The sequence below is a fragment of the Phocoena phocoena genome, chromosome 3 (genome assembly GCF_963924675.1).
Source record: "Phocoena phocoena chromosome 3, mPhoPho1.1, whole genome shotgun sequence".
Taxonomy (NCBI): Eukaryota; Metazoa; Chordata; class Mammalia; order Artiodactyla; family Phocoenidae; genus Phocoena; species Phocoena phocoena.
This window is the reverse complement of record NC_089221.1, coordinates 167,467,597-167,495,176: the sequence shown is the minus strand read 5'-3', so window position 1 is coordinate 167,495,176 and position 27,580 is coordinate 167,467,597. Positions and strand designations below refer to the sequence as shown.

The 27,580-nt window shown below is 51.4% G+C and overlaps 1 protein-coding gene across 3 annotated transcripts; it reads right to left on the bottom strand.

The window, feature by feature from the left end:
• Nucleotides 1–5,580: 5,580 nt before the first annotated feature.
• Nucleotides 5,581–25,782, bottom strand: ELAVL1 (ELAV like RNA binding protein 1). Of its 3 annotated transcripts, XM_065873147.1 has the most exons (6): nucleotides 25,751–25,782; nucleotides 24,173–24,354; nucleotides 17,567–17,670; nucleotides 13,538–13,691; nucleotides 8,691–8,916; nucleotides 5,581–5,905 (listed from the first exon to the last, which is right to left on the bottom strand). In XM_065873147.1, the coding sequence occupies exons 2-6, from the start codon at nucleotides 24,342–24,344 to the stop codon at nucleotides 5,581–5,583; spliced, it is 981 nt and encodes a 326-aa protein (XP_065729219.1). In that variant the 5' UTR covers nucleotides 24,345–24,354; nucleotides 25,751–25,782. The 3 variants fall into 3 exon arrangements, with proteins under 3 accessions (XP_065729219.1, XP_065729218.1, XP_065729220.1); XM_065873146.1 differs by lacking the exon at nucleotides 25,751–25,782 and having other exon boundaries at nucleotides 24,173–24,344; XM_065873148.1 differs by lacking the exon at nucleotides 25,751–25,782 and having other exon boundaries at nucleotides 5,581–5,920; nucleotides 8,643–8,916; nucleotides 24,173–24,284.
• Between the last annotated feature and the right edge of the window lie 1,798 nt (nucleotides 25,783–27,580).

Genomic DNA, 27,580 nt, shown 5'->3' with positions numbered 1-27,580 from the left:
AGCCGGGGGGGTTCCTGCTCTCTCTGCCAACCCTAGTCTCTCTCCTTGGATGCGTCTTGGCTTCAGAGTGGCTGTGGTGTGGTACCTACTTGATCTGTTTTCCTTTCCACAAGAATCCTATGGGCTGGGCGTTATGGACCCCATTTCACAGCCGGGGAGACTGAGGCTCGGAGAGAGTCAGGGGCTTGCCTGCGGTGCACACTGGGGAGGCGGCAGAGTCACGATTCAAACCGAAAACTCCGACCCTAAGACTCTTATGCTCCGTCCTGCCTCTTGGTGAGTTCGAACTCACCTTCCGTCACCCGAGGAGATTAGTGTCAGAAGACATTTGGAATGGCCAGGGGCTCAGGTGTGGGGAGCAGACAGACAGGCAACACTCAGGGACAAGACAGGAGGCCCAGGAACCTTTGAACCTGGAGAAGAGGGGTCCCTGGGTCTCCAGGGGGAGGGGGCTGATTTGTGAGTGCGTCCAGGGGGGAGGCCAGCATCTGGGCAGGGGCAGAGGGAGGTGGGGGAGCCAGTCACAGGGCGTGTCCTGGTGCCTTCCTCTCCGTCCTCCAGGCTGGGCTGTCTGAGGGCTCCCTCCTTCCCCACGTGGGTCAAGGCCACGGCCTGGCACAGAGCCTGGCGAGGGGCAGCCCACGCTCACCTAGGAAGGAGCAAGTCACCTGTGGCCCTGGCTGGCGCGTCACTCGGCGATGGCTGCTTACGAGTCACACACCATCACCCCTACACCACCGTGTCTCAACGATCCCACTTCATTTATTACCAAAATATCACAGAGGTCCAGTCATAGTTAACATACAGCGTTTAACACAAACCTGATACCTGTGAAAAGAACTAAGTATTCGGACAATCGAGTCGTTTGGAACCGTAACGCCCCAAACCGTTATCACTCCGTACTCCAAAAATACACTTTTGAGAGCTTTGGAAACTGAATTAAAATGTCTACACAGCTATAAACAATTGTTTAATAAAACTTTTTCATGTTTCCATTACATGTAAATATATCAATTTGGCATCTCTATAAAAACTCTGAAAATGGTGCAAAAGTTTCATTCTCTTTGAGAAAGCCATTGACAAAAAATATTCACACTTCACTAAAATTTTGAAAAATGGTCTTCTTTCAAAGCTTCTTTATTAATCTGAAATCTTCTGGATTATCAAAATCTAGGTTTGCTTTTTCCTCCTAAAACACTAAAGAACATTTATTCACAAGGATAAAAAGGCAAACTCGGGGAGATGGAAAACTGAGAAGGACTTTTTTTTTCTTCTGAAAAGCAAAAAAAAAAAAAAAAAGGCAGGAAAAAAAAAAAAGGCAAAAAAAAAAAAAAAAAAAAAGAAGGCTAGTTACATAAGCATGCCCCAAAGAACACAATGGGATTCATTTTATTGTTGACTTTTGGACAGCAGTGTCATACTTTATTGAAAACAAACCCATGTAAAAACAAAGTTAAAATGAAAAATGGTACCTGAAAAATAAATTATTTTATATAAAACAAATCAATAACTTAAAACACACTAATATACAAAAGGTCTACCCATCTACTGTACAACATGGGAACCAGCTGGGAAAGTGCCCCCCAGAGCAAATCACTGTAAACGGAACGTTACATGGTAAAGAGGTGGCCCCAACCAACAGACAAGCCTTCTCTCCTGGTGGAGGTGAAACAGTCCTACCGAGTCGCAGCAAACCACCGGTCAGCCTATCTTCGGTCCTCATGGGGACTTACAAGGAGTCATTTATTTACTTATTTAAACTACCAAGCGGAAAACTGAACTCTGTCACCAAAAGGTTGTGGAAAAATACAATCGTTAGAAGCCAGAGTCCAATCAAAAGGTGTGGAAATGTGAACCCTGCCGGGGGCCCTACCGCTAGCTACTGTAGGACTGTCCATTCTCGATGCCGCTCAACGGAAAGCACGTGGGGCTTCGGGTGGGGGCCGGGCCTGGGAATCTGATGAGCAGCAGGTGTTTTCCTGAGGAGCTGCCTCAGGGCCCAGGAGGTACCACGGGTCCTGGGAAGATGGGAAGGATTCCAGATGGAGGGTTTGGGGGTTATGGGGAAGAGAGGCCCCCAGCAGCTTATTCTCACTCTCTGTGATCCAACCCAGGATGGGTGCGGAAAGCACAGAGAAGTCCGGTCAGGCTGAATCGGATGGGAAGTGGGGCAGCTGGGAGACGTGAACTCTGATTTTCAAGGCCAACAGCGACTGGGGTCAGTCCATGGCCCTAGTCTGGAGGCAAACCAGCGATAAGTTATTGCCAGTGAGTGTCTTGGGATTCATCTGTCTGCCTGACCCGGCAGGGCTCCCCTCGAGCTGCCAGCTCCCGAAGGGCCGACTCCCTAAGCAGCGCGGTTCAGACCCTGGGTTTCCAGCACTAACACCAAGTGCAGACTCTCGGAGGTTAAGGCAGCTGCCCTTGGCAAGGGAAAGACTCACCTTTCGGGGGACAAAGAAGGTGAAACCCACCCGGCGCCACCTGCCCACGGGCTGAGCCCAGCTCCTCCGTTATTCTGGCAAGAGGGTGGCCGTGGTGGCCGGGGGAATCACAGTCACAGGACGCGTGACCAGAGGCACAGCCAGTGCAGAAAACCACAGCTTGCCATATCACATCGAAAAGCTAAAAAGAAAGGCAGCGCCACGGGGTAATAAACAATGGATAACTCAACTGGAACCAGGTTCACAAATCTGGAGCTGCTTAGTGAACAACTCTGAGGGGAAGTTACATAGGCCAAAAGAGAATTCAATCGATTCAATCAAAAGAGAATTCTTTGGTATTTATGTACCAAACCAAAGTTTCAATAAATTAACATCATCTACTCTTAACTTTTTCATCAAAATTCCCAAATAAAAGGAGAGCACTCATTTTACGAAATACAAATAAGATTGATCTATGTAAAAAAAAAAAAACACAACTTTTTTTTAACACAGTTTCTTTTGGATTGTAACTTTTAAAAAAATGGCATCTTCCTTTTGCAAACAGGCCTAGAGAGAAGATGTAATGAACTTTTTGGACACAGGGCCAGCGTCTGGCACTTCCATGGGAGTGACAATTACTTTTCAGGAGTAAAACATGTCAAAGGCAAAATCCTCCCGCACGCTCACAGATTAAAACTCCCGAAGAAGCACATTGGGGTTTTCAGCCAGAAGGATGTTCAAAGAGTGGGGACCACGTAAAACGAGAATTTTACTGAGAAACTTCAGGCAGCTCTCAAAGGTCCGTATGCGCTTCACGTTTCCTGTTCGTCTGTGCCAGCACCAGGATAATCAGTGTGGTTCCAATAAAATAGAGGGGAGGAAATCAGCTGCGGTGCTGGCTGTGAGCCCGTCACTTCGCAGTTTAGGCCTCTGACAGAATTCTCGTAGGAAATGGAACACTAGTGCAGGCTGGCAGGATGGTGTGTCAGCGAGGAGACTCAAGGGTCACTCTCAGGACTGGGAAGCTCATCTTCACTGAGATGTTGGCCCGAGGCTAGCACAACCTACACGGCATATTTTTCCAGGAAAACATCCCAGTCCCGGGGTGCAGAGCGCTCTGGGGCACACGCAGCGGGGACCCTCTTTGCATCAAATCTGGGCAAACGGGCCTTGGTTCCAGGAAGAGGCACGCAAGCTAGCTTTGACTTAGAATCTGGAAAATTCTGCTGCAGAGAGGAGGCCCTCCATGGCACTTGGCCAACTTATAAGACAAGGCTTCAACGTATGAACTTGGCCCTTTGTGGGAGAAGAAGAGGGCAACATGGGAAATTCAGGAGGATCACGCAAGCAGCTGGCAGCCCCTCAGTGAAGTATGAGGGAAGCAGTGCGGGGTCGGGGGGGGCGGGCAGCCTCAAATGGTCCAGGGGTTGCTCAGAACACAGACCCGCTCTGGAGAACGCTGTGCCTACTGCCCAATGTCTTCCACTTAAATAAATAGATAGATAGATAAATAAATAATGTCGCAATTTCATGACATCAATAACTAAAAAGCAGCTTATTGTTACATGTTTCAGTCTCGTGTCAAGGTTAAAAACTGCTGGTACTAAGTTATTGTGTTTTTGATTCTCTTGCACACTGGTTATTTATAAAAATCAGATCACGCTCCTGAGGGGTTGCCCGGAGATCGGGCCCTGCCTATTCACTTCTCAGGCCCTCTCTTAGACTCTCCCTGCCGGCTCCCCATTTAAAAAAAACACCATCTGTGATGGCACAATCCTAACGTCACAGATTTGTAAATGCTTTGTCTTGAGGCAAGTATGTTTGTTTCTTAAGATCTTATAAATCCTCCCTGAATGCTGGGCTGTCTGTACCTTACCTAGCCAAAAAGAAAGAAAAGGTAAAATAAAAAACAAAACAAAATTCGAGCAAAACAAAATCAAATTTAATGGTCTTAAATGCAAAAGTAAAAACAAACGAAAAACACAAAAAAGCAAAAGAAAATTAACAGAACAGAACAACCCAAAATGTCAAGGCAGTTATGAAGAGAACTTTGAAGGTTAATCTTTAAAACTACAAATCAAAGGGTTTTTTTTCTTTTTTTCTTTTTTCTTTTTTTTTTTTTTGTTAATAGGTAACTGGCAGGAAGTAAGTACTTTTCTGCTGAGTGTTCATAGGAAAGCAAAGTTTCAAAACAAAATCCGACTAAAATAGAAAAAAGCCTAGCGCTCACGAGAAGGGATGCGAGAAATACAATGCTCAAATGTTTCTGTGTCATTAAAAAATAGAGCTATTTTACGCACTGGGACCATGTTCAATGCTCTTGAAAACTGGAGAGATGATTGTGAACAACAGTATCTGATGTGTGGAGGCACCATGCATGCAATGTGTGGACAGGAATCGGGATGTCAGAGGAGCAACACGTCTTCAGGCGTGCCTGGAGCTGAGATCTGACTCTGGAATATACTGGAGTTTCCCTGAAACTCTTTGGTCCGTTCCCATTGGCGCCTGGGCTTAGGAAACCCACTCGTGTCCTCGGCAGAGCCTGGCCCGGCCTGGTGTGTGGCCCCCCTCCCCGCTTGCGGCCCACGGCAGACGGGCCCGCTGCCACTGCCGGGGCCAATCGGCTGAGTGAGCAGGAGGTGGCAATGGGACCTGCTTGGGAAAGCAATTTCCTGTCAACCAAAGCAGAAATCGCTTAAAATGTTGAAGCGGTTGAGAAACGCACACAAGGCATCTGTCTAACATCTTTAGTTTAAAAACTAAAACTAAAAGGTCATTTCTTTTTGTTTGTTTGTTTCTATCCAGTTTGTGGAGACATCGAATGAAACGCGTGTTAGACAGTCTCAGAAGTTAAAGCATGCTTCAGTTTCACCACCATCCCGAAGGACTGGTTAGTCAATGCAGTCTACTTAGATTTCTGTTTAATATATATTTTAAAGGAAATAACTTAAGAAACTTAAAATTGGTCTAACATTGTGGGATTTCAAACATTTGAACATGTCGGTTGCATCCCAGAGTATAAAAACCTTTTCACTTCTCATTTAGACTAAGACAAACACTTGTGAAAATTGGCGCAAAATGAGTTGTACACTAACAAAAAAGTTTCAACTTCTTCACTCTTAATTATCTATTCCGTACAAAAAAAAGCATGAGCGAGTTATTTGTGGGACTTGTTGGTTTTGAAGGAAACCTGTAAGATTTTGTCCCCCAGGCGGTAGCCGTTCAGACTTGCTATGGCCATCGCGGCTTCTTCATAGTTTGTCATGGTCACAAAACCAAAGCCTTTGCACTTGTTGGTGTTGAAGTCGCGAATCACTTTCACATTGGTAACTGCACCAAAGGGGCCAAACATCTGCCAGAGGATTCCCTCATCGGCATCTTGACCAAGGTTGTAGATGAAGATGCACCAGCCCGAAGAAGCGTTGCCTGGGACATTGACACCAGAAAGCCCACTCATGTGATCTACACCCATAGGGGAGAACCTAGCAAACAGAGAGCACAGCATTCAGGTCAAGGTCAGTGCGGGCCAGCGAGCTGCACGCAGCCCACGTGAGGCGCTCGGGCTGACACACCCACTCAGTCAAAATCAGGACTTTTCAACTGAGAGGAACTCAATATGGGGGCAGAGGGAGGGCACGGGCTCCCTGCTCTGTAGGGAGTCGACTCTGAGGAGAGACGTCTGCTGCCTGCAGGGGGTCAGGCCTCAGAGCAACGGCCTCTAGTGGCCTCTGACCAGCCGCTCCCTCCACCCCTCCCACCTTGGTAGGGTGGTCCTGTTGAGTCACACCCGTACTTCCCACATTTTAAGTGATGGAAGCTTCTCCACATCCTCTGAGGTGCTGTTACACCCCCAGCTCTCCCTGGAGGAAACCATTCCTCATCCTGTGTCTGTGTCTGTATGTGTGTTTGCGGGGGTATGGTGGGGGTGGGGAGAGGGCTGAATTTTTTTCTTTTCTTTCTCTGAATTTTATACCCCAATCCCACCCACATCAGCACCCTCACTCTCCAAGGGTTCACGTCCGAGCGGTGCCTACATATAGCACACTCCCGTGAAGGGCCACTGCCGGCAGGGCAAAGCTCCGGACACCCTTCCGCTGCTGGCTCTTAACAGCCCAGAAGGGCCAGGGCTGTGAACTGTAAGTCCACCAAGCTTTACCAAAAATGTGGAGCCCCTTTCTAAAGCACAACTTTTAGTCACATCAAAAATAAGCCTTCTACAGGTCGTGGGCAATAAGGATTAAGGAAGATGACAAGATTGTTACTGAAGCCACGTGGCCCTTGAGATGTTTCACAAGCTCAAAAGTAACTGTTGGAGGATCAATTTAAGAATATTTGAGCACGATACAGCATCTCCGAAGCCACACAATGCAACTGGCGAAGTATTACCTGCTCCAAAATAAAATCAGGTTCGAGTTGTGGGTCTGATCCAGGGGTGAGTGGGGGTGCCTTCAAGTGTCACTAAACAGATTCACGCACTCAGCACACGTGGGAGAAGAGTGGCCAGCCCTCGAGGTGCAGACCACTGACACAACGGTGATCGCTGATGCAGGTACAGAAGAATCAAGGCACACTGTGGGCCATGGTTTTGAATTTGCGAGAATAATTTTAAACAGCCCGTACCAAATGTCTGAATTGGTTAGATGACTCGGGAGGCTTGTTAGTGGTGAGACCACAGTATCACTGAAATGGGGGTGGGAAAAGGCACCCAAGTATCTGTATGAGCTGCTTCTCAGTGAGAAATGGAAAGACATTCTGACTTTTAGAAGGACCTCCTTTTCTCCAAGTTTCGTAGGACACGGCGGACCCGTTATCACAGTTAACTAATTCCTGAGATAGATGTTATACTGAAAATAATCGGAGGTAATATTTTACTGTCTTTTATTGACATGATTCTCATTCTTATTCATTCTTGTGAGTTTTCTCCTGCTAGTTGGAGCTGATCTGTTTCATCTCAACTGTCATGAAACCCACCCCCATTCTTTCCTCTGATGGTACAAGAGGAGAACTGACTCTTCATTGACTTGGGGACTTTTCCCAACGTGATAAGAACGGACTGCAAACCCTCTCCTCTTCTGGGTCTTCTTTCTTCTCCTTCTTATCTTAGTCGGCCTTCTGGTGGCGAAACTTCCCGCCCGCCCCTTCCTTCCGTCCATCTCTGGAGGTCACGGTCCCTCTCCTGCCTGGCCCCTTCTGCACCTCCCATTTCTCCTTTCTCTTCTCCTCCAAGCTTCCTGGTTTTCCAGAGTTCCTGGGTAACTCACTGAACTTGGCTATCTATACATCCCACCCGATCACCAGTGAGGCCGACCGTGCTGACGTTCAAAACTGGATTTAGCTCACTTCTGTCCAAAGACGCTTCCCCTGCTTTGCCTTTAAAGAAGAGCCAACGAAGGAAGGCCAGCTTTGGAACCTGAGCTGAGTTGAGAACACTGGATTACTGGACTGTGAAAATAAGACCTTGAAAAACAGCATTTGTGGAAATGAGCGGGGTGTTACCCAACCTCACTGCTTAAAACAAAAGACGGGAACCCCGAAAAGTCGCAGAGAGAAATCCTTAACATACCTGAGATTAGCCCTCATGCCACTTCTCAAAACTGGGAGAAGTGGGATCTCAGCTGTTCGTGAGGCAGTAACACACCTGATTTGAGTCCAAGTTACTGACTCTACTTGTCTCTGTTCTGCTAGATCCTGGCGACTAGAATCATTTTATATGGAAAGACTAAGGAAGGTGGGAAAACAGTTCACCTCTAGGATGCGGCTTTTAAACAGAAGGCATATAATAATATTTCGACACCAAATGACTCCACAAGGTAGGTGTATGAGAAAGGTTTGCCTTAGGGCTGCTGATCAAATGTCTAAAACCTGTTTAAAACGCTGGAAGAACGGCTCTTGCCTAAGCACCCCTAAAGCTGCATCTTTTCTCTCCCAGATACGGGATGATCTTTTAAACTCATGGGTCTACTCACATATCACTAGAAACTGCGGGCTGCAGCGCTATGCACTCACCCTCCTGGGAGCTGGTTGGAGCTGCACTACCTTTTTCATTCTAGTTAAAGGCAACACTTGGATGGAAATAAACAGCTTCCATACAGATACCTTTCTGATGCAGGTAGGGGACATGGAGACATGAAATGGCCGTGAGCGCGACTTTCTGATGTGATCAGCCCAGAGGTTTCCACTGCACATAGTCACCCAACCAGCAGGGCTCCGCGCAGCCAGAAGGGGCCCGAGTGGCCGTGGTGGGAAGAGCGCGTCCTCCTGACCCACCTGAATCTCTGCGCCTGGTGATGAACGGGGCCTCCGAACCGCCTAGCTGGCGAGTGGTACAGCTGGGAGAGCAGCGCCACGTTTTTGTTCTGGTTGGGATTGGCTGCAAACTTCACTGTAATGGGCTCGGAGGAACCTGGGGGTTTATGACCATTGAAACTGGTAATTGCCTCTTCTGCTTCCGACCGTTTGTCAAACCGGATAAACGCAACCCCTCTGGACAAACCTTTTTAACAAACCAACAAAAATGGAGTTAGGGGAAAAACTGCAAGGATTTTTAAAACTGAAAAGCAAAAGTCAAGTCAGTCAGGCTACTGTGGTTCAAAACTGGATGCTTGGTTAATGAGATAAACAAAAATTAAACCTAAATATGGAAACATGAACAAATTAAAAAAAACAAACAACAACTAATAAAAGATTAAGGTTTCAGACTTTCTTCTGAGTTGAAGCAACAACTCCACAGCCTCAGTGCCAAAAGATACTTTGGTGAAAGGAGTCTCAAATAAGACACCCCAGACCTCTTTCTTAAAAGAAGTCACATTAGAAGAGATTATGACCTCCATCACCATCGCAATGCCAGGTGCCCACTGTAGTGTGGGTGCACGGTGTGCTGAGGGGTAGGTGGGTGACAAGGAATTGTCCCTGGGCTCCGGGAGCTCCCTCCCATGGCCTTCCTGGCCATCTGGCCACATACCCCAGCTGGGCCTTTGCAGCATGTCGCCTCCTGGGCTGGCCTGACCGAATCCCTGTTTGCTTGGTGCCTGGCTCAGCCTCCTGCATCCCTCAAGGGCGTGGGATCCTAGTAACCAAGCTGAACCCTGATGACTCTTTCCTGCCACCAACACCTCACTCACCTCTTGGATTCCACTGTAAGGTCCTGGGACCTCCTGTGGGCCGCAAATTGCCCTCAGAATCAAGTAAGGCCACGCATTCTTTTCCCAGAAAACTGCCGACAATGGTGCTGCCACACCCACCCACAGACTCCCCAGCAGCTGAAGAGTCCCCGTCTTGCGCCCGTTCATCGCCGCCTCAAGCTGCCTTGGGAGAACACCTTCTCTTGCCATGTGGACTGAGCCACCAAAGGCAAGTCCTGGGCCTGCTGTAACCCCACCCTCGACAGAGCAAGGACATGGCCCGGGACCAGGCTACCTGAGTCCCAGGCCCAACTGCTGAAGGCAGGGTCAGCGTAGTCTGGCACAAGTGTGGGGCCTGAACAAACCAGATGGGAGGGGCTCAGTCACCCTCTAGCCCCATGATGGGGGCCCTCGTCCCTTGAAGAACTCGAGGAATGGAGTGGGGCTGAGGTGAGGGAATGTGGAGCCGTGGAAGAAAACTGGCTCCTTCTCCTGGGGAGAAGAAACAGGGGTCAAGTGTGAAGGTCGAAGTGTACTGGTGACGGCCGAGGGCCAGCCTGGGGGTGACGGGCCTGGGCTGGAGGCACAGTGTGCCCTGGTAGGGGAGGCTGAGTCAGACAGCCGTAAGACACAATTTCTCCTCTAGACAAAGGCCTTTAGCATGTGGTGAGTGACGACCATCAGAGCAGAAGAGCCCAGGGCCTCGGGCCACCGGCTAAGTGAGAGTGAGGAACGTCCCCCAGTCAGCTCCCACATCCCGGCACCTTTCCTCGCCATCTCCCGCAGGGTCCCACCTATCGTCCCCACGATGGGCAACAAGGCGTGGGTATCCCCAGCTGGCCCCAAGGCCGCGGAGGGGCCTGGGAGATTCGGGCACACCAGGCTGGTGCGGAGATGACAAGTGTCACTGCAAGGCGCGGTCGTCCCCTTGGGGCCTAGAATCCCAAGCTCTGTCCTCACTTGCATGCAACACCGTGGGCCCCCTGTGAACAAGCAGACAGTAGTCAGGGGCCCTCAGGCAGGGGCTCTTTCTTTACAACAGGAGCGTCCTGTGGATGCCCTCCGCCACGTCCTAAAGCACACACCCCAACTCTCCAACTGGGAAACTCTCCCTTCTTGGGCACCCCCAGCACAGCGGCTCCTCATGGCCTCAGGGCTGCCCCTGCATTGGTTCCATCACTATTTAAGTATAAATTTAAAATTGACACAGCCAGAGATGCTCACTGAATTTGTGAGATCAGACCCAGCAATTCACACGTGTGCCAGGAAAATTCTAGAGCCTGAGCCCACTTTAAAATTTCGGTTCAGAAGGAACACCTGAAAACATGTACTTGGCATACACTGTTTTTATTTACTCTTAAACGGCACGAACGACAGCTTAGACAGATGGGAACCCGAACGAAATCTAACTGCAGGCAAATCCCACTGGAAGCTGTGGTTGGCTGGCTGCTACAGAAAGCTGTCTGCAGGATACGGTTCCACTCTATTTATAAAGACCTTGCAATCAAGCAGACAGAGTGTGTACGCGCAAGTGTGGTTTCCCTGTTTGGTTTTGCAAAATGACTATCAAATGAAAACTGCCTGAGTGAAATGAAGAAAACCTGAGAAAGAGAGAGAATGTTACTTAAAGTGAGGGAATATAAACTCACTCAATGACTGGATGAATGTATACTTTTTGAAGATGACTGTGGATTTTTTTTTTCCTATAGCGTTTTTAGGATTAAGAGCAGAGACCAATAAATGGCACGATCTCCAGATGAGTCAACTATGAAGTTCACAATTAAAATGTATAAAGAAGCAAAGGCATTCTCTGAAAAAGTTCTGTCAGCTCAGCAGATTAAGGTTTTTTAAGAGAGCTTCTGTTTCTTTAAAAAGCACGTCATATGAAGGACACTTGACACACAAACTTGCTTGCCCCGCTATTCTCTGCCCCAGCAGCCGGGGCTCCACGGGGTCCCAGCAGAGGAGCCCTGCATGGTGGCCTCCTCTGGAGCAGAGGGAAGGAAGGGGAGCCCACAGTCCCGGGGGCTCACCTTTCTACTCTCCAATTCGACATGCGGCCTAGGGGAGGGCTGTGGAGAGGGAGGAGCCCTGGGGGCTCCCTCGCGGCTTCCATCCCCCCGCCCTCGCAAAGCTCCTGAACACAGACAGAGGTGTGGGGTAGGGACCCTGTCCCCTCGCCTAAGTGGCAGAAGCTGGTGGGGAGGCCTGAGGGCACAACCCTGAGGTGCCCCCAAACTCTAGGAGACACCAGCTTTGCAGAGGGAAAGGAGGCAAAGTCCCAGCAGAGGGGTGAGGGAACTGTCTGCAGGAGACCTCCCTCAGGATGATGCAGACAAAAGCTACGTGGCAGGGGGTGCGTTCTCGAGGTGGGTGGACTCCAACTTGAGAGCTGGGCCCTGCTCAGCGGTGCTGGGTTGGACAGAGACAAGCAGAGGCACAGCAGTCCATACAGGATCAGGAAAAGCAGGGCCACGGAGGCAGAATACGGGCCAGCACCGTCACCCCCGCCAGGTCTCCAGGTGGCCCACTCAGGCACTTCTGTGCAGGTGGGGCTGGGGATAAATACATGTGCTGACCAGCCGATGGGATCACTCTCTCAACTGGCATTTGAAGATAAGTAAGGGGAACTTTAGGGACCACGGGAAGCTCTTCTGGCACAGAACAGGAGTTTACACCAAGTACACAGCATCTTTACCTCACGCCCATCCCCCGGCCCGGAGCCGAGGGGCAGAAAGAAGGAGGCCGGGTGGGTGGAGTCTATGTCCCTCCAGCAGAGCCTGGGGTCCAGAAGCCCCTTCTCCTCCTCAGGCCCCTGGGAGACTCGAGCTGTCCACTCGTCTCCAGGCCGGGCCCCAGCCCAGGACTGCAGCCTGGGCAGCAGGTAGGGCCAGCCCATGCCAAAACGAGCTTCCACAGCTGGGACAGGACAAGGGAGTGCAGGTGACAAGACTGTGGGCCCCAGAGCACACAGCTTAGGGGGGATGTGGGAAAACACGCATGCACCTCCACCCCCATCTGTCATGGGCCAGGATACCCTGCCCACCTGCTCTCTGTGTGGCCCTGCAGCCTCCCGGGGGAGGTCACCTCAGAGCCACGACTGCTCTGGCCCGACCACCCAGTGTGTGTCTGACTACCTCAGCCAAGGGGGTGGTGAACACGCTCTGTGCTGGAAGAACATAAAAACCAACCGCAGACAATTCCACTGGCTTCGCTGAGCTCCCTGAGCAGTAATCTTTTTTGCTAGTTGGTCAGTAAATTCCCACTCCTGCTGAGAACAGAGATGAAGGGACCTAAAGCAGGGTGGCCTGAGTTCGCTGCTCCCCAGACGGAGCCACACACAGGGCTGGGCGGGGCCGGCCCGACCCCAGTGGGGCAGGTGGCTGCAGTGAGGGGCTGCTTCCGGGGTACGCAGGGCTCAGCTTGGCGGTGCCTTACTGCTTTATGCAAAGCCCATCGCCCAAGCTGCTCGTGTCCTGAACTGAGACGACCTGAGAGGGGCTGGCAAAGTGGCCAGGATTGCCTGTGAGAGGAAGTCACTGCCTTTGAGCTCTGAGCTTTGAATGTGCTACCCGAGGTGGGAGCAGCATCCAAGTCATGAAGACTGAAGAAGAGCTCCTCAGAAACAGTCACCCTTGGAGCTCTGGGGTAATGAAAGGTGGGGACTCTGGACCTCAGCTAAAGACTGTCTCACGCAGCACACCACTGCCTGCAGTAAGAACGGCAACATTCGTAGTCCAGGCTAGGACGTGTGGGTGCCTGTAGAAAGTGCCAGAATCTCTTGGTGTTTTCACCATAATAGGCCTAAGCTTTTATGTCAGGGCTGCTTTTATGCCACTTAACCTCCCAGCCTCATTAAACAAAAGCCAACGTCTTCTCATTTTGATTCTGTCCTCATTAGTGGAATAACTAATGACAGCGATCTGTCTTCCCTAGGAGACCCAGCCCCTGCCTGGAGGAAAACCTCGCCGTATCCTGGGCCACCCGCCGTACCTGTGGTCTGATCCACGAGGACCCGGGAGTTGATGATCCGCCCGAACCGAGAGAACATGTCCTCCACATCCTTCTGGGTCATGTTCCTCGGAAGCCCGCTGATGTACAAGTTGGCATCTTTGATGACCTCTGAGCTCGGGCGAGCGTACGACACCTTGAAAACAAAACCGCTCACTGGCATTAGGGCAGATGTGTGGCCAAAGCATCGAGGGAGGGTGTTAAATTTTCAGGTGAGAAAAAGCCAACCCTATGGAAGGAGGTCACCTGCAGCAGCCCGTGCTGGCAGCTCCCCATGGGCCAGGCAAGGGCCCTCACACACCCTGATGACATCATCCTTGTTTCACAGTCGAGAGTCTGAGGGTCCATGGCTGTTCGGGGGCAGGGCAGGGAGCCAACCCCGGCTGCCTGTGCTCCTACCGTGGCCTCAGGCCTCTCTGGACAATGAGCAGGGCTGGAAAGGGGACCTGGTCCTGCCTGTAAGGAGCCCAGGGGACAGCAGGCTGGGTGCTCTGGGACCGTGACACCCACCTGACAACAGGCAAGCTCGCCATGGGAGCCCAGAAGGGGCCCGAGTGCTGGGGGGTACACGCATATTAAATGACCCCATGCTTTTTAGGCTTATGTTCTGCAAAGCTGAAGAAAGGCTAAAGGGAGCCTGTGCAGTGGTTTAGATAAAAGGGTGCGTGCGTGTGGGGCTGGTAGCAAGGAAAGGGTCTCTGGCGCTCTCCCAGGTTGGGGCGACAGCTGGGTGGACCCTGCCAGCCAAGGGGGGCAGCACAAGGGCAAGACGACAGGTGTGTTCTCACCACAACACTCAGGCCTGCCAGGAAGGGCAAGGGTGTAACTCTACATGCTAAGACCACACACTCACATACACACACCCACCCCTTCATTCATGTGCTCGTTGACTCTCAAACATGTGAGGTGCACCTGGGACATTCCAGAAAAGAAGACAGACGCCACCTTTGCCTGCAAAGCAGAATGCAGTCTAGCGGGAGAGACGGCAGATGGAAGGAGAAACAGCGTGGCGTGGTCAGAGCCCAACTCCACCCGAAAAGGAGCTGGGCTCATGGAGGTGAGTGTCAGAGGAGAGTGGAATAGAAGTGATGCTGATCAGAAGGATGCCCCAGGGTACCGGGTCCCGTCAGGGGCTGGTGGCCTCCACAGAGCAGTACTGTACAAGCTGACATTCCCTGAAAGCTTCCCTGCACTGCAGCCAGGCCTAAGGCACTCTGGGGACACTTTGGGGCCACCCGATGGTTTGTTCACGACCTGGGGCAGAGGCAGCACTGTCCCCAAGAGGCCACCTTGGCCCCTGGGGCCTCCCCAGGGCCTCCCAGGTAGGCGTGGTCACGCTCCTTGACTACCAGGAAGGACGTTGGCCCCACTTCTGGGCCTCCACTTTCCGGATCTACGTCAACCAGCCTCACAGAACACCCCACTCAGACTCCTGCCAGAGGGGGTCACTCCAACCGTCTGCTGTCCAATTTTATCAAATGTCCCAACGAGGGGCGTCCGATTTCAGGCAGGACAGCTGAAGGAGGGAGGCAGGCCTGCCGGGACTCAGGCTAGTCTGTGCTTTCCCAGGATCAGGCTGGGCCAGTAGGGAGCTGCCTCCCAGGACCATCCTGTCTCGTCCCTTGCAGATCTGTCCAGAACAGGTTGCATTTGGGGTCTGCCCTTGGCTTTTGGTGAAGGTCACTGTGGGAAAGAACATTCCCAAATTAGCACCGTGGGAGTGGTGTAGAGGCTGGCACTGACTGTAGTTACAATTGTCCCCTGATAAAGCCCCAGAGAGGCAATGCTTTCAAAGCCAACTGCGCTTCAATTCCTTTCAGCAGAGGTGTCGCCAAGGACCTTGATGGCCACTGCAGCTTTCCTTTTCTCTTCAGTCACTGTCAAGCTCAGAGTCAAATCAGAATCCAAGAAGACTGCACTAGAGAACCCGCTCGCGGCAGGTGTGTGATGATGCAGTAGGTGTGCCTGGCCCCGCTCTGAGACACTAGGCCCAGACCCCTCTTTTCTAAGCTCCTGGCACCACCTGCTCCTTTGCCTCAATCTGGTCTACTGCCCTATTCTTTTTTTTTTTTCAGTATGTGGGCCTCTCACTGCTGTGGCTTCTCCCATTGCGGAGCACAGGATCTGGACGCGCAGGCTCAGCGGCCATGGCCCACGGGCCTAGCCGCTCCGCGGCATGTGGGATCTTCCCGGACCGGGGCAAGAACTCGTGTCCCCTGCGTCGGCAGGCGGACTCTCAACCACTGCGCCACCAGGGAAGCCCTACTGTCCTATTCTTAGGAAACATTCCTGTGAGAGGTTTTTGAAGAACAAGGAATTTTTGAATTATGTGCCCCCACAAATTCACATGTTGGAGTCCTAACCCTCAGTACCTCAAAATGTGACCTCATTTGAAACAGGATCATTATAGATGCGATTAGTGAAGATGAGGCCAAAGCGGAATAAGACGGCCCCAAATCAATGACTGAGGTCCTTATAAAAAGGGGAAGTTTGGACACAGACATGCACTCAGGGAGAACCCCGTGTGAAGATGAAGGCAGAGAGTGGGGTGATGCTTCTATAAGCCGAGGACTGCCCAAGATTCAGTGACCACCAGGCGCCGGAAGAGGGGCACGAAACAGATCCTCCTTCACAGCTCACAGCCCTCCGAAGGCATGCAGCCTGCCACACCGGATCTTGGACTTCCGGCCCTCAGAACTAGGTGGGAGGACTGGAAGGTGCAAAGGCTCAAAAGGATGATCTCACTCCAGTGGCGTCGGGCCGAGGGACACAACTCTGGTGACTCTGGCAGGCATGCGTCTCAGGAATGAGGGCTGACTTGCCAGTCTGCAGGTGAGGGGCAGTGGGCAGAGTGCTGAGAGGCTGCTTGCAGGAAGCCGGGTCAGGGTCCTGCGTGGGGCGGGGGTAGGAGGCATATTCTACAGGAGGGCTCGGCAGGGACCGATGCTCGGGAAAACCCAAGGTTGGTCCAGGGGTAGGCAGAGCCTGAAGACAGACACTTGGGGTGGGGCTCCGGGCTGAGAGAAGGAGGGCGTGGTTAGCAGTGGCAGGTTGAGAGGAGCGTGAAGGTTGGGGAAGCCACCCTGAGGCCTGGAGGACTCGCTGACTTGTCCCAGGAAGCCACCACACAGCCCTTGAACTGGGAATGACGCTGATGACGGTCTGCCCAAGGCCCTCCGAGCTGGTGCTGCATGGCTCCCTCACTCCCCTCGAGTCACCTCAAGTCATCATGAACCACCCCCCCAGGACACGGCGCCCCTGGGACGCCTACCTCTGCCACACCTGGCTCTCACTGTTCTGTTTATCGTTTGTGCGCACGCACGCGCGCACACACACAGGCCCAGCCCCACAAGGGCATGGAATTTGTTTTGTTCACCGTGTGGCATATAGTAGGCACTCATAAACATCTGCCAAATGAATGCTGAGTGACTGGTGGGAAGGATTACACCAGTGATGGAGCAGGAATGGAAGCCTGGGCAGGAGGCGGGAGGGACGATGCTGCTGCTGCCGCCGCCGCCACCACCACAGCAACAACCGGGCGCGAGCAGGAGGGCAGGGCAGGCCCAACACCCGCTCGGCATGAGGTCGGGAGCTGCAAGAGGATGGGAGCACTTTGGCCAGTAGAAGAGACCGGTGGGGAGGCCTTCGGAGGAGGCTGCTGTGAGCCAACATACGAGGGACACCCGGGGCCAGGGAGAGGGATGTCCCAGCCTAAGTCCTTCACGGGGACCCTCCCGTTGCTGGTGGGGCTGAGGAGGACATGAGCCAGAGGCACAAGGCCTGGGACGGTCACCACCCGACACATCTGACACGCAACGCCTCTCTTCTCAGCAGACAGGAGGCCCCCCAGACGCCCTGGAAAAGCGGCAGGCCTCTAAGGCACAACTGTGCTAATGGTGCGGTGACGGTGATGGTGAAGTAAGGGTGGGGGGAGTCTCTCACCCAGGCCAGGGCTCAGCACAGACCTCTGTGCAGCCAGGAATGAACGAGATGGTGATTGCAGCTCCTTACCTTAATGGTTTTTGACTGGAGCCGCAGGCCGTTCAGCGTGTTTATCGCTCTCTCTGCATCCTTTGCAGTCACGTAGTTCACAAAGCCGTAGCCCAAGCTGTGTCCTGTGTGGGAGAACACAGGGACATGGGTGAGCCACTGAGAGCCAGTGAGTGAGCGAGACAGACAGATGGGGAGGATGAACAGGACTATGTCCGGCTGGGCTCAAAAGGACAAGAGCAGAGAGAAGACCGAGAGAGAACGCTAAGAGCCAAGGCCTCTGGGAAGGTGGGAGTTAGAGATCAATGGTTACAATCTATATTGATGGTTTATTTGTTACACTCCCTCGGCCAACCTGTACATTTTCTGCAAGGAACAAATTTACAAAATGTTGCTTTTTTAAAAAAAGTTTATTTAAAGAGAAACACTGTGTTACTAAGAGCATCCTAGGGAACCCATCACCAAAGCAGTGACAAGGAGCCGTCCCACTGGTGCCGGCCACTCTGTGTGGCTCCGCGGGGGACTGCGTTGGGGGGGTGAGGAGGAGGACAGTCACAGCAGCACACAGGACAGGCTGGTGGGGAGAACCTGACTACGATCAGCTGTCAGTGTCCAGGCTGTTTTCCTCGACTTCCACGCCCAGAGTGGGAAGGCCTGCTGGGCTCTGGCGCCACCCAGTGTCGGTTGCCCTCACTTTCCCAAACCTGCCGCCCAGCTCGGGGAGGAGGAAGGAAGCACCGGGAGAAGCCGGGGGCCCCACCTCCACAGCCCTGGCCAGATATCCAGAGCCCCCCTGGAAGCAGCTCCCTCGGCAACAGCCTCATTAGCCGAAGCCGAAGCCTGGGGGAGTCGTAAGGCAGGTGCAAACCTGAGTTCTTCCCAAAGAAGTCCAGGGTTACAAGCAGGGTGTCCCCACTCCCTCTTGGGGAACTGTTCAGAAGTGGCAGGAGTGACCACCAACTGGATACACAGGAGGGACACAGCACAGGAGAGGGGCTGTGGGTCCCCGGGAGGGTTGGAGTGTTCTACTTTCTGTGGTGGGCAGCTGTGTGCGCCAAGAGGGAAGGCGGGTGAGGAATGAAGGGGAGGCCCTGGTTTCGTCCACTGGATGAGGCCGGTGACTAAAGCGTTAACACACAGTGCTGAGTGCCCACCTCCACCCTTTCCTTCACTATAAACCAACTGCTCTCAATTCTAGCCGCTTGTTAGAATCACCAGGGTGGCTGCTAAAAACTATCACTGCCCAGGCCAAGTCCCGACCAATGACATCAGAATGGGGGTGGGCGAGGCAGGAGTGGGGACAGTTTCAGTTGTTTGTAAAGCCCCCAATGATTCCAACTCAAAGCCCAGGTTGAGAACTGTCGCTGGAAGTGCATGACAGGAGCGGGGCTCCCCGTGGTTATGCAGAAGAGCCCCCACTTAAGGGGCTGTGATCAGAGCAGGTGCCTGGGGGAAGGCCCTCACTTCCCAAGTTACTGTTTCTCTAATAGGGGCCACAAGCCACGCGGGGTAACGATGCAGCACCCCAGGGCCCTCCTCAGCCCAGGACCCAGGACGTCGGGCAGGCGTCAGGATCCATACTTCCAAGCCCCTTATAGGTGATCCTGCCCCTTAGAGGCAGCGGGCCCGTTGCAGTCAGTGCCTTGAAGGCAGGTCAGCTGCTGCCCCCTCCCGCTTTAGGGGCGATGGAAGACCAGCCCTGAATGAGGGGGGTCTGAGGTCTGGTGGGGGAGCAGGGGGGTGGTGCTCAGGCACAAGCCCGGTCAGTGCGTGGATCCTGTACAGGCTGCTGGGGCTTGAGGAGGGCGAGGCCTGCCAGGGTCAGGAGTGGGGGCAACCAGAGCCCAGGATGGGAGATATGGTGGAGGGCGGAGGTGCGGGAGATGAGGGAAAGAAGGACGGGGATGGAGGATGAATAAACCCTGGGCCTGATCTAGAGATGTATGAGGCCAGCGCCCCCCAGCTCTCACTTCCCTGCACCGTAGGAAGGGCACTGCTTCTCAGCTCTGGTTCTGACTATGCCCGGCACCGGCGTTGCCCTCCCTCCAGAAAGGTTCAAACACCCCAGACTGGCCGACTCAGTGGGTCTGACTGGGGCCTGAGAGGCATTTCTCCCAGTCCCCAGGTGCTGCGGCTGGTCAAGGGCTGGCACCCGGGAGCCGCTGCCCTGGAGAAAGCAAGGCTGTCTCCACAAGGGGCGCTCTGCTGCGTGACCCCTGGGCCAGTGCTCTTGCATTGCCAAACATCTTTCTCTCTCTTTAGACAAGGGTTAAGACTAAGAGACGATTCCATGGCATTTCGCCTTGCTTTCGTGGACCAGAGCAGCCAGACGTAATGTTTTAATCCCTTAGTGTTCCTCACACTGACCTGGGGTGCACAGCTGAGGAAGGTGAGTGCCCCGTGGAGGAGGCCCTCCTCTGCAACGTGAGTCCTTTCTCTAAAGGTCCACGGGGCTCAAGGGAAGACATCACTGATGGAGAGAGACTGGGTCTTGGGGGGGATGAGTGAATTAATTAGGCAATAAATAAGAAGTAGCAAATGTCCCCAAAGGAAAGAAGATGGGCAAAGGACAAGAGTCCTTTTACAAAAGAGGAGTACAAACAGCCAGAAGAGATGAACTTTACTAGAAATGCAAACTGCCACCACGACCAGATGTCATTTTTCACTTAAGAGGTGAGAAACCCTGCCTGGGCCTAGGGGATGGCAGGGCCGAGCAGAGGGTGAACCGCAGACCCCTGGAGGGCCAGTTGGCAGTAAGGGTCACTCTCTCCCCTCTGCGGTTCATTTCTAGGAAGACTTCCTACAGAAATAACCAGTCAGCAAAGATTTGTGCCAGGATATTTATCTCAGCCGGGCTTGTAACTATGGGAAAACAGTTACAACCTGTTGTAAACTCAGAACCTGCATGCAACAGAATACCACGCAACCCCTGTGACAGCTATGTTCAGTGACAGGGAAAAATGTTCACAGGTACAGGAAGAAAAGTTCCCCACACAGCTTGGGAGGTGCGAGCCCATTTTTGTAAAAGCACATGACTGCTCACAACCATAAATATGTAAAGAACACAGTCTGGACGGACATGAACCAAAAAGCTAACAGTTGTGGGATTATGGGTAACTTAAACTTTTCTTCCTGTTTGTCTCATGTTAAATTTTTTTCTAAAAGGAACAGAGGTGATTTGCATGGTCCATGGTCGGCACTCAATAAATATTTGCTGAATGAATGAATGTCTATGTTGATCTGCATTCTCCCCCAATCCCTAGATCTACTCATTCATTCACTCAACAAACACTGACTCTGGCTACATCTGGGAATACAATAGGGTCCTTGCCTCCGAGAACCATAAGGACCTACTGGACCAGAAAGTTCCAACCCCAGTGCAGTGTGGAAACCCACGTTGCAGGTCTGCCTGATTGCTATGGGGACCCAAAGAGCATCTCACGCCGAGTAGATCAGGCCAGGAAAGACATCCTAAAGCAAACGGGGCCCGGGAAGTGAAGGCTTTAAAAGCAGCTGAGTGACAGGGTACATCTGGTATGTTAAAGAGAGATTCCTTTGCCGCAGTTGGGAGAATGGGCTGGAGGGAGCATGGCTGGCCAGTTAAGAGCCTAAAGCAACAAGGCAAGCAGAAGACGATATGGCCTGGTCTAAGATGGTGGCAGGGGTGATGGAGGAAAAAGGATGGAAGCATCCAGAAGGACCAGTGTCAGGGACACACGTCAAAGGTCATGCTTAGACTTCTGACTGGAGCCACTGAGTGGACAGTGGTGCCATCTGCTAAGATGGGGACCCTGGGAAATAAGCAGTCGGCTTGTGGGAGAGTCAAGGTCAGTTTGGGAAACACTGAGAGGCTGAAGGACCTAGAAAGTTCTCTCGGGAGAACTTTCTGGTTGAAAGAGAGGTGGCCAAATTGAATGTCCAGCTAAGCTGTGGGTGTGCATCTGCTGACCCGAGGGTTGGCTTAGAAAGAAGAGGAGGCATGGGAATAAGCCGAGGACTGCCTAGGTCAGCGCCTGGGAAGGAGCCGCAAGAGAGACAGAGGGAGGCCTCAGAGGTAGGAGAAAGCCAGGTTCACGGACCCGAGGGAAGAGGAAGCTTCCAAAAGGAAGAAACAGAGGAGACAGCTCTGTGATTGGGAGGAGAGGGAGGACATCAGCTAGAGCAGCTCCTCAGTCGGGGGCGACTCTGCTCCCCAGGGACATGGCAACATCTGGGAACATTTTTTGGTTTTCACAACTCAGAAGGTGCCCCTGGCGTATCCACTGGGTGGAGGCCAGGGATGCTGCTCAACAGCCTGCAATGTACAGGACGGCCCTCCCACAAGAGTGATCTAGTTCCAAACGTCAACAGTGCTCAAGCGGAGAAACCGTGAGCCAGAGGGAGTCCAGGCATCTCTTAAACAGCGCAGAGGCGGGAGCGTGTTTGAATGCTGGCAGGTGACCCTGGAAAGACCCACCAGGAAAGTGGGTACTTGCATAACTTGAGGTTCCTGGGATGCCGAGAAGGGAAGGGATCTAGCACAGAAGTGAGCCAGCTGTTATTTTCACTGTGAAGTAGGAAGCGGTCATCATGTGAGAGGAAAGGGGGCCTCAGGGGAGAAAATGCGCTGAAGTGGCTGCTGTGGCACAGGGATGCCCGTGTTGTGAACCTGGTTGGGGGTTTGATCAGACGGGGTGCCTGTCTGCTGGGGTGCAAGACTCTCTCTGGGGTGGGCACCTGAGCCAGGCCAGGAGAAAGCAGTCAGACGAACATAACCAAGTCCGGGGTTTCACCAGAGCGGTGTAATAAAGGACAAAAGGGAGTGAGATGTGAGGCCACGGCCCCGGGAGCAGCCTCTAATTAGTTTTCACACACCGGTGGCAGGAGGAGAAAAGTGAATGCAGTAAGTTTTCCATAAAGTCAAGTTCATTCAGTTTAAAGAACTGCTAGCAAGATGCAGAGCTGAAATGCCAACCCAGGCCCACCCACTCCACAACTCCTGGTGCATTACACTAAACTTTGCCCAGAGAGCAGAAAAGGACTATTTCTGTACTGAAATAATTTCCAAATTACGCTTTTGCTGCTTTCACTGGTTCTCAAAACCAGTTCTCTCCGGACTGATCTTGCCAAATCTAGGTGTTCTTATTAACATAGCTCACATTCCTTTGAAAACCACAACAAGCCAAGAGACAAAGAAGTCAGGAATATCAACAGGACTGAAAATTCCCTTCCACCAGAACATAAAACGAAAAAGGAAAGACTCAGTAGCAGCGCAGGAGAATTTCAAACCCCTCTGAACAAGGACTCTCTTATTCAGGATGGTCTCCTGGAACTGGAGAGAGAGTGTGGCTTCTAGAACATTCCAACACTTCAATTTTGTGTATTATCTAAAGATCCTATTTTGAAGACATTTATTACATTGCAGACTCTCAGAATTGGAAGGGTCCTTAAAGGACTTTTGCGTTCAAAGTCCCGTTCTGATGAACCAACTCCCTGTACAGTAGTCAGCCAGCCTCTACAGGAGTCATCTCGGGTACAGGCACCTTCACGTTACTGGCAAAGGCTGAAAGTCGATGAAGCAGGATGATGAGTACATGGGGTTCAATAATATTATTCTACTTTAATGTAAATTGAAATACAATAAAATATTAGGTTTCTATAATAAATACGGCTTTTGACTTTGAAATTATTTTTCAGTGTAGGGAATCCTGGTCCCACAAGCCAGAGTGGCAGCCAGAGCCCTCCTGAGAGGACCGGCCATTCCTCAGCCCAGTTATGCAGAGAGGAGGAAGAAGAGGAGGAGGGGGGAAGAGGGGAAGAGAGAGAGGAGGAGGCTCCCTAAAACGTTCCTCCCTGGGGAGGAAAGAAAGGAAGAAGCGCTTCGGAGCACCTGGTCTCCCCATGTTTTTCTCCAGAGCCCCTGAAACCACGCTCTCAGAACAGAGGCCTCTCTGTAGGGAGGGCCTTACCAGGCACCGGGCCTTGTGTAATCTCTTAGGCAGCTGGCAGCATCAGGATGTAGGCGCCACCATCCCCACTTCATGGATGGGGACACTGAGACAGGGTGGGAGGGTGGGGCTCTGAGCCAGCCTGCTAACCCCACAGCCCGCCCATGACCCGCTGCCCTGCTCCAGCCCCCCTGAGAGTGCAACCTCAGTTTCAGACGTTAAGTTGATAGCACAACAGCAGACAGTCAGGGTGGCTCAAACCTAACGAAGGACAGCCCACAGGGGACTCAGTGTTCTGCTGCGGGCCTGACCTTGTATGTGAGCCTGGGAAGACAGGGTGGACCTGCCTGGGCCTGCCCCGGGCAGGGCGCTGGCCAGAGTCCCTTCCACACGTGGCACCACGCCCCTTCCAGCTCTCAGAGTGTCCCTGTTCTCCTGTCTTCTCATTTTCCCTCCCCTCCCGCCGTCGTGTTTTGTACATACTCTCCATCTCATGATGGGTTTTTCTCTTTGGGGAACCTACGTCCAATCTTAGACCTGGGTGGGGGCAAAACAGAGTTGAGATAAAAATGAAACTTCACAGCTGTCATTTCAAGGCTGTGGCCCTTCCCGGCTGAGGAGCACTGCAGGGCAAAGAAGACAGTGCTTGGCAGGACGGCCACACGCACCCCCTTTACAAAAACGGCTCTTGTTTCTTTACCTGCTACTTTATCCCGAATAAGTTTTGCAGATTCAACTTCACCAATACTGCTGAACAAACTTCGTAACTCATCCTGGGTCATGTTCTGAGGGAGGTAGTTGACAATCAAATTTGTTCTCCCAATATCATCCCTGCAGTCTTCAGCCATGTGGTCTTCATAACCATTAGACATTGTATTTTTTTTTTTAATCTGCAGGGGGAAAAAAAAAGGGAAGTAAATTCCAAATGTTCATAATGCAGGATATTAAGGCAACGCTTGCGACTGTGTTGCATTTAGACATTTTTCTTTTCAACACTAGAAGTTCAACTTATGTCCACACAAAAACCTGCATGTGGATGTTTATAGCAGCTTTATTCATAACTGCCCCCAAATTGGAAGCAGCCAAGATGCCCTTCGGTAGGTGAATGGAGAAACACACGCCAGTTGTCTGGTACATGCACACAATGGAGTGTTATTCAGTGCCAAAAAGAAAGGAGCTAGGAAGCCACAAAGGCATGGGGGAACCTTACATGCACACTGCTGAGTGAAAGAAGAGCTTGAAAGGCTACACACTAGAGGGTCTCAGTTATACGACATTGTGGAAAAGGCAAAACTAGAGAGACAGCAAAAAGATTAGTAGTTGCCAGGAGCTGCGGGGAGGGAGGGTGAATAGGCAGAGCACAGGGGGTTTTACAGGGCAGTGACACTATTCTGTATGAGGGTGTAATGGTGGATACACGTCATTATACATTTGTCCAACCCCACAGAACATATAACATGAAGAGTAAACTCTAAGGCAAACCCTGGGCTTTAGCTAGCATGTAATAACAACGGCTCATCAATTACAACAAAATACCACACGAAGGCAAGATTTAATAATAGGGGAAACTTTGTGTTGGAGGAGGGGTTTATGGAAACTCACTCTGGACTTTCTTCGCAATCTTTCTGTAAACCTAAAACTGCTCTAAAAATAACGTCTACCGAAACAAAAACAAAACAAGCCCAAGTCCAACCATTTCCACTTACCAAGAGGGCTTTAAAGAAACAAACCTACAAACAATTCCAGCACCACAATTCAAGCCTCTGGGAAAAGTGGGTTGTCTTGAGAACGTTCCAAAGATCTTTGACTGCTTTCTCTCATCTCCACGTGCACTACTGATGCAGCTGTACATGGAGGAGCCTGCGAGGTGCACCTGAGCACCCCACCCAGACACGCTGTCTGTACTCTAGCAGGCAGGTAATGGTCCTCTGTGCCCCTTTATTCCCAAGACAGAGCAACTGAGCCAAGAAAGAGGTTAAGATTTCTCTTCCTGTTATAGGAGCTTGGTCTCCAAAGCTGGCAGGCTCTGGAATACCTTTAGCCACCTGTACAAATCTTTACTTTCAGTGACAAATACCAGAGCACAGTGATGGCTTCGGACTAGAGTCAGCTCAAGACCACTCTTCTGGAAGCGCCACTCACTCTAGGTTTTGCTCACAGGCACTGCTTTGCGGCTGCCTCGTCCAAGATGTCCTGTGTCTCTGCCTCTAAAGAAATAGGCACCCCGTGGGGCTCAAATGTCATCACTGAGAAAAAGGCCCTGCTGCCCATCAGTCGAAGTAGGTTACAGGGGAGCAGCCCACTCCTTTCTCCAGATTCCTACTGCCTAGTTCTGATTTTATGCTTCAAAACCCGGTGCCCAGGGCTTCCCAGGTGGCGCAGTGGTTGAGAATCCGCCCCTCAATGCAGGTGACACGGGTTCAAGCTCTGGTCCGGGAAGATTCCACATGCCGCAGAGCAATGAAGCCCAGTGCGCCACAACTACCGAGCCTGCGCTCTAGAGCCCGTGAGCCACAACTACTGAAGCTCGCACGCCTAGAGCCTGTGCTCCACAACAAGAGAAGCTACCGCCATGGCCTGCACACTGCAACAGAGTAGCCCCCGCTCGCCGCAACTAGAGAAAGCCCATGCACAGCAACGAAGACCTAGAGCAGCCAAAAAAACCCCAAAAAACCAACAACCCAGTGCCCAGTGTCAGGAGCATTTAGCCTCCTCTAAAAATAGCCTTGCCAGAGGTTATACAGAAACCTGAACACATCTCCTGCACAGGATTTCCCTGAAATCCTGCCCTGAATCAAGAAGCAGAGAGGAATCAGGTCTGGTTCCCTGTTTCCTGGTGGAGACATTCAGGTCTTCTCTACCTTCCCACCCTCTCACTTGCTTCAGACCATACACAACATGCAAAATTAGTCCAGTCTCCCAGTATTTCTTTTATTTATTTGAAAATGTTCTATGCTTCCGGCTTTTTATAAAATATTTCAGCATCAAGAGCCATAAAAGGAAAGATTGGAAACCTAGACTTCATAAGGTCAAAAACTTTTGGACGGCAAACGCATCACACACAGACAAGCAGCAGACTGGGAGAAAATGCCTGCTGCCTATCATCTTATTTAGAGCTGCGGGTCTCACACTGGGTGATTCTGCCCACCTCCCCACCCCCCAGCCCCTGGGACAGGGGCAGTGTCTGGAGACACTGCTGGCTATCAGGACTGGGGGGTGGTGCTGGGCCACTAGCACCTAGTGGGTAGAGGCCAGAGATGCTGTTAAATACTCCATAAAGCACAGTACAGGACAGGACAGCCCCAACCAAGAATGATCTAATCCAAAGTGTCAGTACTGCTGAGGTTGAGAAAAGTTGATTTGGGGCATCTGCAAATTAAAAAGAAAAAACCCACATATCACTAGCAGAGAAGTGGACAAAATACATGAGCTGCAACTAATAGATGCTGGCAATTCATAGAGCTAATAAGCCATGAAAAGAAGTTCAAGTTCACAAACAATGAGGAAAATGCAAAATAAAAAGAGATGCTACTTTGTGTCAGTCAGATGGAATACAATCCAGGATGGATAAAACCCAGTGTAAGTAAGGATAAGGAGGAAAAAACACCCTTATACACCATCGATATGAGTGTGACATGGTACAACCTTTTGGAAGGATAACATGGCAGGTCCTATCAAAATGTTTAATGTGAATGCTACCCTCTGACTCAGAGCTGTAGGAAACTGCTCTACAGAAATAATCATACATATGCAGGAAAACATGTGTGAGGAACACACCGACCCCATGGCTGGTAAAGTGCTGGACACAATCTAAGTATGTTATTAGTGGGGGATGGTTCAATAAATAACAATTTTCAGTAGAAAGCATGGCATTAACGGGTTTAATAAGGAAAAACTCCACAAATCTATTAAACCTTCTGTGGCCATGAGACTTTAAGATAGATCATTAGCTCAAAAACAAACAAACAAAAACATCTGTTGAAGCCTGAACCAAAGTACAAGAGTTAACTCTGAAGAATTCTAATGCACACTGAAGTTTGCTCAAAATGTGACTCAAACGTTTTTCTTCCTCCTTCCTCTTTTTTTCCTTTATCCCCCTCTCTCTTCA

Coding starts and splice junctions, on each gene's coding strand:
- ELAVL1 (XM_065873147.1), bottom strand. CDS start 24,344: ATGTCTAATGGTTATGAAGACCACATGGCTGAAGACTGCAGGGATGAT. Junction 17,671..24,172: donor TATTCGGGATAAAGTAGCAG/GTAAAGAAACAA, acceptor TCTCCCACACAG/GACACAGCTTGGGCTACGGC. Junction 13,692..17,566: donor TCCAGTCAAAAACCATTAAG/GTAAGGAGCTGC, acceptor TTTGTTTTCAAG/GTGTCGTACGCTCGCCCGAG.